This window comes from Haliaeetus leucocephalus, unplaced genomic scaffold, assembly GCF_000737465.1.
Source record: "Haliaeetus leucocephalus isolate CR32 unplaced genomic scaffold, Haliaeetus_leucocephalus-4.0 Scaffold751, whole genome shotgun sequence".
NCBI classification, from domain to species: domain Eukaryota; kingdom Metazoa; phylum Chordata; class Aves; order Accipitriformes; family Accipitridae; genus Haliaeetus; species Haliaeetus leucocephalus.
Genome location: NW_010973187.1, coordinates 3,380,508 through 3,397,489, shown reverse-complemented (window position 1 = coordinate 3,397,489; position 16,982 = coordinate 3,380,508). Strand labels below are relative to the sequence as shown.

Below are 16,982 nucleotides of genomic sequence, written 5' to 3'. Positions count from 1 at the left end.
CCATAGTTTTATCAGCTTCACTACTTGGTGAAATAGCTTCCACAGTTTAGAAAGCCCTCTTTTTAAAAAAAACCCTCTCCTGCCTTTACTTGCCTTTGTATGTCATCTGAGGAATTTCCAGGCTTCAAATCTACATGGGCAACTGGCAAAAGATACCTCCTTTGTATCAAAGGGGTTAGAGCAAATCAGGAGTTGACGGCCACTACCTGATCTTTCATAGTTTCATGACGGCATTTCAAGTTCCTGCTACAGTACAAGTATTAGAAAAAACAAACAGGTTTCAAGCAAAATGATGGCTGAATTATAATGGCCTTAAGTTGATATCTTGGTACCTTCAAGACACAGCAGCTAATGTAGAAACCTTTTGTTAACCACCAAACTAAAATATCCTGGGGTTTAACAGTTTTGCAAAGGTGAAGCTATTATCATGCCTTGTATTCTTGTATTAACCCATCTAGGATTGAATCTACAGAGACACCCTCTACAGCATCAGTATTTGACTGTGTAACTTACATCATGATTTGCTCTTCCCCAGTCCACCAATAACACAACACATACTGCTTATTTGTCCACTTCTACAAATGATCTTCTACAGCACCTTATATAAATCATATAGAATCTCTAATTCCTTTCATATCTATTTTTTATTGAAAGACGTAATGGACAGCTAATGAAATGGCAGTTCTGTGAAATCAGAATCATGTTCATCATTATCATGGTCTCAGAGTCAAAGATGCTGTTGCCATAAGGAGGTAGGTGTTAACACGCTAACACCTGTAGCTACTTTTAACCCTGTGTGGAAGACTCCTCTTTTTGGTTTAGGAATCCAGAAGCATTAGCTAGCAGTGTGCTCAGTCAAATGTGCTCCTAGGATGTCTTTGAAGTATTATCTTACCATGCATCCTCCTTTTCACATGTTCCAGCTCACTGTATGGGAATTGCTTGGTCACTTCTGTGTAGTCTACCCAAACCACACCTACTACCCAGTGCTGCTGGGACATTGTTATTAATGACTCAATAAGCATTCAATCAATCCGACTACAACTGGAAAGGTATCATGCTATTTCATTAAGAGCAGGTACACAGAATTTTCCACAAGCAGGAATCCATGGGTGGATGCATCTTTTATGCAAAATCTCTGACTCATACAGGAGCATGGTAAGCACAGAAGTGCTGTGTCACTTTAATTTGGTGAAGAAGCTACTTTCATGCTGATGCAATAGCTAAACTACATAAGCACATCAAATTTCAAGTTTATTTCTACCAATGAATTTGGAAGGCATAATGTATTTTCCTCTTTAGGACATAATCTTTTGTTTTCCTTGGAGTCATCAATATTTGAAAGCTGATAGTAGAAGCAGAAAATCAGCCTGCAAACTAAATATCTTGTTTAGAGCGGGCTAGTAGTGAATGATCAAATCCTACATGAGTTTTTGTAGCCTAGAATAGTTCAGAAGTAAACACTGTTGATTGTTTTAGGGCACTGTCTAGCACAAACGCACAAAATAGCATGAACAATGCAGTCCCTAAGATGCAATCTCACTTGCTATTATTTGTTGCAGGGAAATGGTTGGCTTGGAATTCTGTTGACCTTTATGGCGCCTGAGGGAAGCTCTTTCAGACAGCCAGGTCCTTCCATCATGCTTTGAAATTCAGCTTATTTCTGAGAGGCCAAGAGCTTTCATCAAATAAATGGATGTTCAACAGATTATAAGATTTTTCTCTTGGATGCAAAATGATGCAACTTTAAGAATAGTTCCATGGCTTGTCAGAACATGTTTCAATTACAGAAGCTTGCTTTATTTTATTACAATATTCTACCGACATTCAGCATGAGTGCTTTTTAATCGTTATACTTCTTCGTTCCATGGGCTGCAGTGCCGTTGACCTCTCTATATGGCTGGGCACTAGTCTGAACTGCAGCAGTGCAGTTCCCATGAATAGTCATGGGGATTCTACCTTTGGCACCTGTAATTATTTTGAATAAATGTAGGAAGTGCTGGGCCTACCAACTTGACAGTCTACAATCAACATTTCTACCTTATACTGGCATTATCATGTGTTAACCCCTATAATGCCTTCAGCCCAGCTTAGAATAAATACATAGTAAAAACATCAAACTGGTGCAAAATGAATAATTAGAAAGGAAAGCTGTTTCTACTCAGACTTTATGAACACTTTTTTATTAATATGTATTAATTATGTATTAATCAATACGTAGTATGTACTGTTTAAAGAGATTAAAAGCTGCCTCTTACATAAAAGTACAATTTTCAGTTACAGATTTGTTTTCAGCCTGCTTCTGTAAGGCCACTAGAATAAAAATAGAATGTAAGAGATTATATTTCTGAAAATTCTAATGTGAAAAGACAATAATTCACTGCCTTGATATTAAAAAATGTAGCACATCACTCAGTGCAGATGACTTTTATATTGAAGTCTTGGGAAGAAATTAATCATTGCTGTAAGTGGGCAGAACACAGCTGGGAGTGGCTGAATTGTGTTTGCAACCAAGGCAAGCTGAACAGCACTCTGTGAAGAAGCTCAGCTGGATTCCTGAGCAGTGAGAGGCTGCTAACCGTCAGCTTTTTAAAACACCGCAGTAGTAAAAGCCCACCAAATGGCTGCAAGAAAGTGTTTGGTCTCAGGCCCAGTGGGAATTTCCTCAGATTTCAAATAGTGGAGGCCATATGCCAAGATCCCTGCAGCACTGCTTAGCTTGAAAGTAAACAGCTGAATATATTTGGCACAGTTTTTACTACTGCTGCTCAAGCAGCTTTCGTATGGGTTTGTATGGGCACAGCTATTATAGCAATGGAATTAGGAAGAATCCTTTTTTACGTCAATATTCTTTTGCTAAATTTCTGGAAAGCATGTATAGGGAAGATACAAACTGACAAAAAACCACTTAAAAATAGATAAACAAACATGCAGAATTTTTTACTTGTCTCAAGCAGAAATCCCCCCTCCAATCATCCATCTATACATAAGGACTTCTGAGTGGGAGATCCAGTAGGATGTGCTCTTCAAACTTCATGAAGGACTGTTTTTCTCCTTTCCCATATTAACATTTTTCAATTACAATCTTAACCTTGTCAATGTTGCAGTTACTGTAATAAACTGACTTTGCCTCCTAATACACTAATGCTACTATCAGAGTAGGTAGGTTCCAAAAAATGCAGATTCACATTAGCAGCCCAGTGGTCATGCTGACATGAAAAAGGCCAGGTTCAAACGTCATGCCAGAACTCTTCAGTCTTCAGCTGACTGGCACCTGGACATGCTGCAAATGATAATTGACTTGATCTTCTAGAATGGGATTATCAAAACATTACAGCACTGAGCAGTACCAACACACCTACTCCAACAGCTGTTTTGCTGGCAGACTGCAGGGAGACCTCTTATCATAATCTCATAATGAGGTATTAATAGCAACCTCAGGGGAAACTGCTTGCTCTTTCTCGGAGAGGGATTATTAGTAACTGCAAAACTCCATTTATTGTTATGTACAGGATGGAAATGCTGGTGACAAGGAAAGCATTCCCTAGATCCAACTCTGCAAGTGGGAAGACACTCCTGAGCTATGTGCTTGCTTTCATAGGAAAAATCATATGTTGAAAGTCCAATACTTGGTCAACAGAAAACTGAAACCAAGACAGTGGGCTTTGATGATACTTTAATATGAGGGATAGTAAGAGGAATTTTTATTTTTGCCTGCTTAGATGAGGAAAAGCATTGATCCTGTACAAAATGATAGTGAGAGCCACTTACACAGTGATGCTACAATGAGTTCATTGTATTGCATAATAGAGGGCAAATGAAGTAGACTAATTGTAACAGAAAAGAACCAAGTCACGAAGCCCAGTCCTCTCTCAAAAGCACATAGGGCTATTCTTTCTCGTGGCTGCTATAAAGTTCTCAGAATATTTCAGAGAAAAAAATGTCTTTGTTCAAGGTTACAGTCCTTAGAAACCATAATATCTGTATCTGGACTGTTCATAAAAATCAGTGTTTCTTAGAGCAGTGTGAAACCTTACCACCTAGGTTCAGTTTCTCCTAGGCATTGTATATATGTATATTGAGGCCTACCTGCCAGGGAAAAATCTATAACAGTGCAGGTTACATGAGCAGGTGGCAACAGAAAAAAAGGCTGCATGGAAGAATAAACATTCAGAGAATCACAGATGCCTATTGCTGGCTGATTTCTCTGTGACTCCTAAGCCTACAAAAGATCTCTCAGATATTGATCCTTTTTCCTTGGTATCAAAGAGATGAACAATCCCACTGAAGTTTGCAGGAGTTGATGGATGCTATGAAAGGCTTTTCACAACAGCACTGACAAAGTTGCTTGCCTGTTTCTTCTGCCAGAGGAAAAGATCATATGGCTTCACCGTTGAGAGAAACAAAAGAGTGAACAAACACTGAGCAATTCTTTTAAGGTGAAATAAGTATTCAGGCTGCTCTTACCTTCTGGCTGTAGAGAATCCCGTCATTTCTGTATGAAAAGCAGGCTCTGCATTGTTTAGGTTTGAAGAAAATAAGATGAAGCAATATTTTTGTCAATAATTCTGAAGCTCTTACAATCCAAATGTTATAATCAATGTTTAAATAGTGGTGTATAACAGTTAAATTGAGCTAGAATGGACATGAATTCTTCAAGATTTTCAGTGCCCCAGAACACAAGGAAGAACCAGGGAGCATTTTTCACAGATTAGACCTGAACAAGTATGATACAAGTGATTTGACATTGTTAAGCTTGCCTTCTGTCAAGGTAAATATCTGTTTACTATCATAACACAAATGAGCAAATTCTATTAGAATGACTCAAATTCATTCAAAACTGCACTAGGTACTGAGTTTTTATCAACCATAGTATAAACAGACAATTAATATAAAAAGTGATATGTACATCTGTATATCATGAAAAGATGCTGAGTCATCCCTTTGTCCTCTTCCATATCTCTTAATGTTATTGGAGTAATTATTTTCCTCTTCAATGAAAAAAGAAAAAACCTTCACAAAATAATTCCTTGTCTTTGGGCATATAAATCCTCAAACTGGGTTACTTAGGACTTGAGCCAACAGGAGGATTAAATGAGCCAACAGGAGAGTGAAATGAAGCTGCAATACGTAGCAAGGTAGTGTTTTCCCCTCAGATGACGGGCTGTTCATACAGAGCTACAGGACTTCCATGCAGCCTGTCTGCTAAAGCCATCCCTGACTGCATGAAGAGAATACAAGAAGTCTAAATGGCTTGGCCAGCGCTTTCTTTTTAAAATCCATTTCACTCATGCACTGCATAATCCTTGATCATTGTATATTAGTGGTCTTATCCAAAGTGATGTCGGTTTAGCACCCTGAACAACTCTAATCTCTTCCAAGACTAGTTTCTCAGCGGACAACTGAGCTTGTTTCAATGGAGAGCCCTTTAGCTCTAGCTGTCCTGCCTTTCACAACACATTGACCCAGAGGCATGCGGCTGTCCTGGTTTGTCTCAGCTGGAGATCCTGAGGCAGACACGGTTGACAGCACTGGCACTGCAACCTGGCAGGGAAGCTGGCTGGGGGCGGATGCAAGGACTGCAGCACAAAACACTTTCGCAGTCAAGCTCCTGTGGGGCTGCCAGCCCTTGCACCCCACACAATGCAGCACTCCCAGGGCTGTGCGGTCATACGGACTAAATGCTAGACTTGTCTGGTGTCGGCAGCAGGAAAAAGGCTAAAACCTTTTCCTCCCTTCCCCACTGAATTGATTGTTGGTATGTGAAGCACTTCCTTCACGGACAGTATATTATTGAAATGGCTGAAAGGCTGAAGCCTAACGTGGGCAGAAGGTGCAATTTTTCTTGTTATCTGAGGTTGGCAGACACATATTTACAGATGAATCAACTCAGTTTCCTAGGCAGAGAGACAAATACACTCCCTAGAGCTTCATACCATGGGAAATGCTTTGGAAAATGTTCCAAGCGGTCCTTTATCAAATAATAAAGTGGTTTTGAGCCAGCAGCTCCTCATCAAAGTATTGATCCTTTCCTGGCATTACAACATCTTGTTGAGAAGATGACATAATGTTTCCAGTGGAGCCAAGGGCACCTCAGTCCCTCTCCAGACACGCTTGAGCACAATGAAAAGAGCAATGAGATGCAGAGTGCTGATGAATAGTCCTCTGCCTTCAAGAAAGGAGAACCTGAATGCAAACAAGGATTTATTAACATAAATGCTTCTTTCACGTTTTGAGATGAGTGAAAACAAAAGCACATAAGCTTCAAGCCTCAACCCGGCTTATAAAACACAACAGAAGATTTCCTAAGCTAAGTTAGATACTGAAAGGTTACTGAACAAGGGTGCTATGAAAAACATCATGGCCAAACCCAAAGCCTACTGAAGGCAGTTTTATCCTAGATCCATCATTTCTAAGCATTAGATGAAAACTGACTTCTATTTCTCTACCATAATAATCTTCTCATTAATTTTACTGGCTTTGAGCATACTGCCAACTATTAGCACTGAAATAAAGTGGACATTTTCTTCTATCGTGCAGTATGTAACAGACAGAAAATTGGCTAATATAGCTGCTGCTGTGGTGATTTATTCCTTCACTGCTCCCATATGCTCACACTTCAACTGGCTAATTATTTAAGAGCTCTGAAGAAAGTGCCTGAGTTATCTTTTCCAAAGGAAAAGGCCCTGATACAGACCCCCTCTCATGAGCCATATTACAGAAGGAACAAACTTTCCTGACTTCTCAGTGAAGAGAGACAGAGCACATTTCCAGACAGCAGTTTAGATCTTAGCTGGACTAAAAACTATGCAGAGGTGGCCTTCTTTCTTCACCTACACAAACATAGGAAAGCCCATTTTTAGACACAGCAATTTAAATAAATTTGTTCCATTAAATTTTCTCTTGCCACAAAGAAGAAAAGCCCACTATTCTTGGTGATACTCCAACAAAACCACATTGTAATTTGATTTCTATATAAGATTAAGTATCTGTATCTAATGTGCATTCATATATATACATATATACACATGCAATGTCTAAAACAATGTAATGTAACTGTTTCTCTATTGTAGAGAGTTTAAGTAATACAAGCCAAAAGAGAGAGAAATAATAAGAAATTCAAAAGCAAATAGCTTTGAGAGCAATTCATAGGTTGTGCAGCCCAAGGGACTGTTATGATCATCTCATCTGATTTTCTGTACAAAGAACATAGATTTTTTCGCACAGCAAAAACCTCAATCAAGCCCAACAAATTGTAGCTGAAGTACAGCCTATTTTTCAGCAAGACATCCTGTCTTAATTTAAAGAACTAAACTTATGGACAAGCTCCTACATCCCTTACCCAATGATGCAACTGCTTATCTTCCCTCTTTAGATAGTATTTCCACTTAACTCCTTCTAGTATTAATTTCCAACCTTTAAATCATGTTGTGACTCTGCTATGTTCTTTAGTAGCGATTGCCATCATCATTATTTGCAACTCTCAATTTTTGCCAGCTACAAATGCATAAAACCAGTGATTTTGAATTTTTAGAGCATTAATAAGAATGTTGGCTAGCATTATTTGAGAACTGGTACAAACAGAAGGGTACCACATACAAATTAATATAAATCATAGACAACAAAGATTGTATGGGATCAGCTTGATATTAATAATATTAATAATTACAGTATTATTAATGTGGGAAAAAGAATACAGTATGACATGAACTATGAATTTAAAGTTTTTGTCATGCAGTACTTATAAAACTTTATTTTTCACTATCAAAGAAATTCTTGGCTTTTTTGGGGGGGCGGGTTAAGGTTGTGTAAAAAAACAGGCAAAGGTTTGTCTAGTAGAACCTATCTGTTCTTTCCTCGGCTATATTAGTTAGTCTACTATAAGATACTATCTCCTTGAGCAAATCTTTCCTCTCACAAACTGAAGCCAAAAAGGAGAAAACACAGAAGTTTTTAAGCTTCATTAGTATTTCAGTATTGTTCCTGTTCAGCAGCCCATGGCTGATTTTCAGAGTTAGAGAGATTTTTGAAAAATGATGCATAATGTATTTATTTCCTCTGGCTACCTGTGAAATCTTATTTTAATGACCATGCATACTAGAATTATTACCACTATACTTCACGGTTTCAGTAAAAGAGATTAATCCATTGAGATCTTTCTACTTAAAATGGCTTTAACTTCCGAGGAGCTGCCTGTGATAGCCTTATCATTTTCTCTTCAAAACTCAGGGACTCTGGTGGTTTTACGTCAGTATTCTTAGTTCATTTCTTGCACTAAGATTGCCAATCCTAAAACAACTGTCAAGACCATTCAAGTGAAATTGCAAATTTTCATTTCAAGGTTTACAAGCTATGCTGTTCTTTCTTTTATTACTTTACAACATGATGCCACATGCTGTGTTATACAAGAAAGTGATATGAATAGCAAAATACTTAATTCTTACTTTTTAGTCTGAGTTTTCTTTTTTCCCCTTAGCTGAAAAACTTGTACTATTCCTACCCCTTTCTCAAAAGTAACAAGGTAAAAGAGAACAAAATTATGCAGGTTTTGATTTTTTTCCCAGTTCCACCAACATTCTTAAATTTGGGAAAACATTTATAATCTTCAGCTAATGAGTACTTTGTAAATCCAATTCACTAACAGAGTATATCTCTTGGATAAGGAGCAGCAATGATTTAAAGCAAATGTATAAAATACTTCGTTACCTTTAGGATATCTTTTCACCCAAATATCTGGAGTTACTCTCATTTTCTTTGCAATATAATTTTGCTTATGTCTCTTTCACCAAGCTCTCAGCCCCTCTGTTGCTAAATCATAAGCCTTCCCAATGCTCTCACTAGAAAAATGGGCAGCTCAGCCAACAGCGTTACTGCAGGAGCACTCAGTACTCGTCTACTGAAAGCTGTTCTGGAAGGATCCTGTTACTAGAACTCCAACTGCAATATCTTCGTTATACTCATCACTCATGTTTGCTGTCATCCAAACAAGAGCATACACAAACCACAAAAACAGCAATAAAAATTCAAGTAATAAAGAACAACTAATGAGACCTGATATAGACATACCTCTAAAGTAGCAAATTCCATTCCTCTTTAAGAAAAAGAAAACATGATTTTGATACAACTCACTTGAATAATAACTATAATGTATTATACTGAAGATATTTTTGGAAATTATATCTATACAACACACTGTAAGGCCAACTGTGAATTTATAGTCTATCCTGTATTTGTCATTCACCTTACACTACCTGAACTCACTCTACCACTAATACTTTTCTACAGAAATTGTATTAACAGGATTTCAATACTGAAAATATGTGGAACACTAAGGAAGAAGGGAAGAAGGCTGTTTTCAGTTTAAATGTACATTTCAACTGCTATACAGAGAAACTCAGAAATGGATTAAAAAGCAAAGAGTAAAACTTAATTACCTTCTAATATACATTTGGATCAAAGAAAAATTAATTGAGAGAGAAACGGGGTTGAATAGCATGGTAAAGGCTTTGCTATCCTCAAGAAACACCAACAAAAACTAATCCCTCATACAGACACAAATGACATGAAAAAGGCACTAACAGTGGCTTTGAGGCATGAAAAGAGAAGTCAGTGGGAGACTTAAATTAGATATAGAGATCCAAGGAGAAAACACAAAAAGATTTGCAAAAAGCGCTTGTGATGGAGCTGGATGGTCAAAGACAAGACTAGAGCAAAAAAAACCCCACCCAACCAAACCCTGCAGCAGTCAGTCATGAATATTGTCAGAGAACAAATGTATGCTGTCAAAATAAACTGTAGATGCCAATTAACACACAGCTTGATGTGTTCTAATGCCTGAAAATATCTGCTGAAGATAATCCATCAAAATTTCTGTGTAGTGTCATGTCTCCATTCTTCTTACATACATGGGAGGAGTTAAAGATTAACTTCTAAATAGCTTTTTTTGAGCAAAAAATGAAGGGGCCAAGGACATGATTTATGCTAGTGGCATATCAAATGCAATGTCTCCATGTTGAATACATCTACTGAGAACAATGGATCAAACACGAGAAGAAATACAGACTGGCCAGGGAATGAACTAAACGGAACATGTCTTTTATAGACTTTTATAGGTCTGGAGGTTTTCAACACTGAAGAAGACTCAAAGATCTACATACCAAATCATTAGAGGTTGTTCTAAACCACAGGTCAGAGCAGGTCAGTATCAGCAGTCACAGCAGCAGCAGGATAACCAAAAAGTAAATAATGCTGAGAAATACTTCTCTCCATGCTGGTGCATTTCCTGAAATTTGAGATGAAGTTGTCCATTAGAACCAAAATGACCAAAACAGAGACTGAACCAAAGCACCTAAACTCTGCTGTTAAACTCCTTCTTAGAGTTACAAGACACTTTGCTTTAGGTACTTCCTCTGAAAAATTCAGTAATACAAACTTTACGAAGAAGAAAAAAAGTGAGGCCACTTAGCAAGATGAGTGTGGCTGTTCTAAAAAGAAACCTAAGAGATCCAAGAGCCCTACTCGCTCTCATATTACATGCTGAAATCTGGTTTTGCCCTCCAGTTAATTACAGATGATACTTTTTAAAAAAAAAAGCCAATTTGTAGATTCAGAAGAAAAGCTCCAGACACCCATCTTTTACATTCTGCCCTATTTCATGTCCAGTTTTTACATTAAAGCAACAGTAGGCAGTTTTGGTATTTGTTATGACTTTGGAAAAAAAGTGGTTCTGTGTCTGCTCCAAGGAATTGCCTACTCCTACTGACTTTAGAGAAAAGGTATTGCCTACTTCCTCATCAAGCCACAGTAGAAAGCAGGTCTTCTGGCACCTCCAAAGCTCTCCCAATAACTTGAGAAGATCTTTTAGTCTGAGGAAAAATCAACTAATGCTCCAATGATTTTGCTTTTCACCTTGGTGTGATAGCAAGTTAAATGTGAAGTTTATAAACTGATTGGCATTGTAGAATTTAAAGAAAACAAATTACTATCAGCAATGAACAGAAGAGAATTATCATGGCTCAGAGCCAAATATGCATTGATTTATGTCTCTGTGTTTGAAGTTCTGTCATGCTGCAATGCTATGTCTAAACCTTCACTTTATGTACTGAAGGCATAATAAGGTGGAATTTCAAGGAACTAGAAGTATGTTGGAAAGAAGACCCCTTGCTCTTGCCAGCTTCCCTGTCTTCTACCCAAGATTTCCACTTACAAAGAATCCTTCCTCCCCCGAGTCATTTAAGCCTCAACTGCATATTGCATCAGACTTCAGAAAAGAGCAGTTTCATCTGCTGGTCTGCCAGTGAGCAAGCACTCCTTGGACACAGACTGCTGTTCCAGGCTACGCCCAACAGACGGTGTCAGATTATGAGTTGATGCTGTGACACAGATAAAAATAAAACTAAAAACCTTCACCTAAAAATGCATGAAATGTAAACATAAGCACTGCTACTAACATTTTAGTGAATGACAGCTTTTGAAAACTAACCATATCGATCACTCTTCTAGGAGAAACAAGAGACAAAGACATTTACCCAGAGACAGCACAAATTTATTTATGCTCTTTTCTGTTTCACAGTCATCTTTCACTGTTACTGAATTCAAAGTGTGAGTGTGCAGAATTCCATACATGTGCACTACCAGCATAAGTGTATTTTGGCAATTTTGCTCTTATTTTCAAAATCTTGTTCAACTCATGCAATAGGGAAGGTGACTTACAGAGAAAAAGTTACAAAATGCTATGATGACTGCTCGTCTGCAATGATGACTCCTCCTGGCTATTACTCTCTCATGCTGATTCCTTCCCCGTTTTTTCCTCTGCAATTTTCTGGAGAAAAATTGCACTGCACTGAAAGAGCTGTTGTGACTATGTGATTTGCTGGACCATGTCTAACCTGTTTCAATCTAGCTGTTGGCTGTCCCTCTTCTTTAACATCTCTTTGCTCTTTCTTCCATGGTTCTACATGACTACTACTCCCATTTATGTTACCTTGCCCTCTGTCTTTTTGTCACCAAGTACTGTACCCTCTGGGAATGTTGTCTTCCCTAGTGTAAGTGGCTCCCTCTGTTTCTACTACCCTTTTCTTTTTGTGCATGTGCTGGTGTTGGCTGGGATAGAGTTAATTTTCTTCACAGTAGGTAGCATGGGTCTATGTTTTGGATTTGTACTGAAAACAGTGTTGATAACACAGGGATGTTTTACTAATTGCTGAGCAGTGCTTACCCAGAGCCAAGGCCTTTTCTGCTTCTCACCCCACCCCACCAGCGAGGAGGCTGGGGGGGCACAAGAAGTTCGGAGGGGACACAGCCGGGACAGCTGACCCCAACTGACCCAAGGGATATCCCACACCATATGACATCATGCTTAGTATATAAAGCTGGGGGAAGAAGAAGAAAGGGGGGGACGTTTGGAGTGATGGCGTTTGTCTTCCCAAGTAACAGTCATGTGTGATGGAGCCCTGCTTTCCTGGAGATGGCTGAACTCCTGCCTGCCCATGGGAAGTGGTGAATGAATTCCTTGTTTTGCTTTGCTTGTGTGCGCAGCTTTTGCTTTACCTCTTAAACTGTCTTTATCTCAGCCCATGAGTTTTCTCACTTTTACCCTTCTGATTCTCTCCCCCATCCCACTGTGAGGGAGGTGAGTGAGCAGCTGCAGGGTACTTAGTTGCTGACTGGGGTTAAACCATGACAGTTCAGAATGCTGGTTTTGGGTTAGCTTGCTTGGCAACTTCACTCCCTTTGCTCAATTTTATTTTGAAGTACTGCTTCTTCCATGATATTTACAATAAAGTGGATGATGGATAAAATGGCTTGGTAGAAAGGCGTGTGCATGGACCAAACAGAAAGAGTGATCAGCCACCACAGAAAGCCCTGTGTGCTGCATTCAGAAGCACTTCCACCAGTTTGTTAAACAGTAAAAACATGTGCAGAAACTAATTCTTCAACATGGAAGTGGCTCACTTGAATTCAGTTTAATTTTTTTTCCTTATTGATTAAAGCAAACAAAAAAATGTGTATGGAGAAACATAGTATTGTTAGATTGCAGAACAGTCAGTCTAAACTACACCTCACAGTTGCACCTACATTACAGTGTGTTGCTGACACAGCGATGTAAGGATAAGCATGAAAAAGCACACTCCCTAGCTTACACAACTTTATCAGCAAATCCTCCTGGTATAAGTGTAGCTAAGTTAGCAGGGGAGTGCTGTTGTCAGCTTAGCTAATTATGTTTAGCATCAATCTATACTTTCCCATGCATCATCAGAAAAGCTTCTTTTCCCAAAATACACTGCACCTCCACTGAAAAGTCTACCTGTGTAACCATATCAGCACAGCTATATCAGCAGATCTCTACAACAGACAAGCTGAAAAACAAACTGGTATAACTGAATGTCCACTGAAACACCAGCATATATAGCTCACCAGCTATCACACTAAATAAACAATAAAGTGTCTACTTTGTTGGAAACATTGCTAGTGCAAGCTACAACACTCCTAATTTTGATCAGCCAAGAACAAGGTTGTTCTGGCTGTACAAGGCTGGTACATTTCTACATTTTAGAACATATAGAATCTTCCTGGGCATCCTCAATAACACTTGCCAGCTGTACACAGTGACTTGATTCTGAAAAATGCCCATGAAAAATAAAAGTAGAGGAGAAAGAGGAGGAAACGAGGAGGAAACAAAAGAAAAAAGCCCACAAACCTCTCATTGGCTCAATACTTTATTTGCCCATGCTGGCAACAGACCTTTTCCTAACTATAAATTCTTTCATACAACTTTGCATGAAACAAAACAAATACTGCAGTAGGCCTTTTAGTATTTCTTCTTGCTCTGAAGTAACAAAAATTCCCATGCAAGTGGTAACTGAAATATTACTGCAAGTTTATACTTCAATCCCAGTAGGGCGGAGCTTAGTTAATGTAGCTGCACAGACTTTAAAATAGTTTGGATGTTTGAAGCAGTGTAACTACAGCCAAGCGCAACTCAACATTAACCAATTTCCCAAGTGCTTATTTAGATTCTTGGGAGTGTTTGAAGACTATGCTAATCAGCTGCAGTAGGTGAGTCCCAGTGGTGAATGCAGTGTTGTTATACTCCTTGAATGACAGCACCTGAACACTGGCAGATCTCCTTCCCAAACACAATAAAGAGGTTGACAGTGGAATCTGTGTACTCCCTCAGCCGCCCATGTTACACTTCTGTAACCAAAAAAGTTAAGCAGGAACACTGCTAAAGTAGGTGTTCAGACCACCTTCTCCTTCCAAGTACTGTATAGCTGTGAAATTACCTTCTTATGATACTCTATTAATACCATTTTATAAGTCCTTTTCAAGGACACACTCTTTGTGGTCAGATCACCTTATGTGATGGGCACAAAGAATTGTACCTAAATTACCTGATGGGGTCTTGAAAGATTCCTCCTTCCAAATCCCTTCCCTCTCCAGAACCTTGCCAACAGAGGTTTGTGTCAGGGATAAAATAAAACACAGAATAAGGAAAAAATATAAAAGTTAATAGAAAGGGAATTAAAATTCCTTGCCTTCTTGAGAGTCAACAACAGAGAGGGCCCAGTCCAGCTCTAGACGACTTCAGCCCAAGGGTCTAAACTGGCAGCAGCTCTCCACAGCAGCAGACAGAGATTTTGTGACTGTGTACTTCCAGTTCCTCTTGATACAAAGGTAGCTCCATTTGCAGGTCACACTTGTTCATGTGAACAAATGAATGCAACAGTTGTTTCCAGTATAAAATTCTGCACCACCCTAAAAACTTAAGCACAATGTAACACATACTGAATATAATGAAAACTACATAATAGTTAAATTTGTACTGACTTCATTATGTAATTCAGCAAAACCTCCACTTCTAAAATGAACCAGAAGTTCCACATGGCTGCACCAGACTGACAGAGAAGTTCAATGGCATTACTTCAGGATTCAGGTCAACTGTTACAAGGATGACAGATGGTTTAGGCTATCCAGGCTGAATCTAATTAAGTTTCCCTTTGAGAAATATGAACAATGAGCAAATAAAAAGAACTTGTTTTCAACATCCATATTAATGCTAATGATAGAATGTATCTTTTATGGGTTTATCACTTTTTTGAATGTCACAACCGAAAGTACATCATTTTGGTATTCTAATAGCAACAGGTCTAATTTAGATTTAAATTTATCTAGCTAAGACCAAGCAAAGTTCTACTCATGACCTTGCGAGTTTCATTTTCACTTTAGCTAACAGACGTAGTTCATATCACATTATGTTTTTTGTGTATTCTATTAAAGCTGCTGATACTCAAGGTCACGATGCATTACAAAAAGCCTACAGGTCCAGAATCTGTAAGAGGGATCCTACTTGAAGGACACAAGTAGAGAAGATGATAGTACGCATAGCATATTTATATATAAGTAGCACTGAAATTACTGGGACATCAGCTTTCCCTCATGGACAGTGATCTAGCAAGATCTGTGAAACATTTTATTTTTGTCAGTTCTTAGAAGGTAACTGCTAAAGTAAATCCCAAAGCAGGCAGAAATTTTTTATTCATTTATTCATTATTTTTTATTTTTAATAAATAACTTACACATGAAATACAAATGTTGCGTTGCAGGTCAGGTCTTGTACTACATGCCAGTTTTTGAGTTAATTATGGCAGAACATTCCCTGCACAATCTTGAACATATTAAATTAGTCTTGCATTAGGATGCAGCAAAAAACTCTGTAAGTCAGCATTGTTTTCTCAGGTGCCATGCTCCAACGAGTAACATAAAACCTTACCTATTTTGTTTGCAGAAGTGATGTATCCTTGGATCAGAATTGCTGAGAACTCTACAGATAGGAAGACCCTCAACCTTGTATCCTCTCAAAGCAAATAAATGAAGTGGATACAATGATTGGATAAGTCCAATCTTCAGGAAAGCTTTAAAGCCGAGAAAGATTAAAGCGCGCCCCCCCCGGTAGCTGAGTAAATAATTGGAAAAAAATAAAGTGGGAAAAATCTGAAAATTTGATGTATTTTGTTATAAAACAGTGTTAAGAGCTAACTTGATTGAAATCTTGTCCTCTTCAAATGATGTCTCCTTCCATTGACATGGCAAGTTTTGCATGTCTTCCCGGAGAGTACTCTGAATTACTCTTTATGGTTAAATCAAAAAGGATTAAAACCTGACAACATACTCGACTCGGAGTACCACGCAGTAAAACCCGACTTTATAGGAATGCTTTAGTTAATCACAGACAGGAACCAAGAGTGAGTCTCTGTACCGTTGCAGGCTGGTACCTCACACACCACGACAAGGCCAGGGGAGGGACGGGACGGGAGAGGCTCCCCGGCGCCGGCAGCCTCGGCCTGGGTTCAAACAGCGGCGACAGGACCCGGCCAAGGCTCCCGGCGCCGGGCACCGCCGCTGCCAGCTGCTTTCTCGCCGCCTCTCTGCCCAGCCCACGTCGGCCTCCCCGAGCGGGCGAGGCCGGGCGCTGCCTCCATGACGGGAGGGGCGGACCGAGCCGCCACCGCGGCAGGCGCTGCCCCAAGGACCCGCCCCACCCGCCGCCCGACACTCCCTCGCTGCGATTGGCCCAACCTGACCCACCCGGCAGCACTCTCACTTGTGGTTGGCCGAAGCCTCCGGGCCGCCTCGGGAGGCGAATGAGGAGCGGGGTTGTTTCCTGGTCCCAAGATGGCGGCGCTCAGTCCCGTTCCTGTGCGAGGGAATGGGGGCGAGTGAAGCCTGAGGGAGCGGGTCGGGGCCGCGCGCCGCGCCGTGCCGCGCGGCGGGGAGGGGGATGAGGTGACGGCCGCCATGGCGAGCGACGCGGGCAGGAAGCAGTTCTGGAAGCGGAGCGGCGCGAAGGTGCCGGGCAGGTGAGAGGGCCCGCGGGAAGGCCGGGGCCCGCGGGCGGAGGCTCTGCCCGGCGGCCGCGGGCCTGTCCCGCCGCCCGCTGGAGCACCGGGCGGCGGGGCGAGCCTCCAGCCCGGTGGTGCCGG

General features: G+C 40.0%; 1 protein-coding gene and 1 long non-coding RNA gene across 2 annotated transcripts in view; one reads left to right on the top strand and one right to left on the bottom strand.

Moving 5' to 3' along the window:
* Positions 1-5,076: 5,076 nt before the first annotated feature.
* On the bottom strand, positions 5,077-16,319 carry LOC104840133. Its single transcript, XR_775225.1, has 5 exons — positions 16,259-16,319; positions 15,773-15,823; positions 14,538-14,764; positions 10,158-10,282; positions 5,077-6,186 (listed from the first exon to the last, which is right to left on the bottom strand). It is a non-coding gene; the product is annotated as an uncharacterized LOC104840133 (long non-coding RNA).
* Positions 16,320-16,654: 335 nt separating this feature from the next.
* TBC1D22A (TBC1 domain family, member 22A) overlaps positions 16,655-16,982 on the top strand; it is a 55,324-nt gene continuing 54,996 nt past the window's right edge. Inside the window, exon 1 of the mRNA XM_010580854.1 lies at positions 16,655-16,859. Within this exon, the coding sequence (XP_010579156.1) occupies positions 16,798-16,859 (62 nt within the window). The 5' untranslated portion in view covers positions 16,655-16,797. The remainder of the gene's footprint in view (positions 16,860-16,982) is intronic.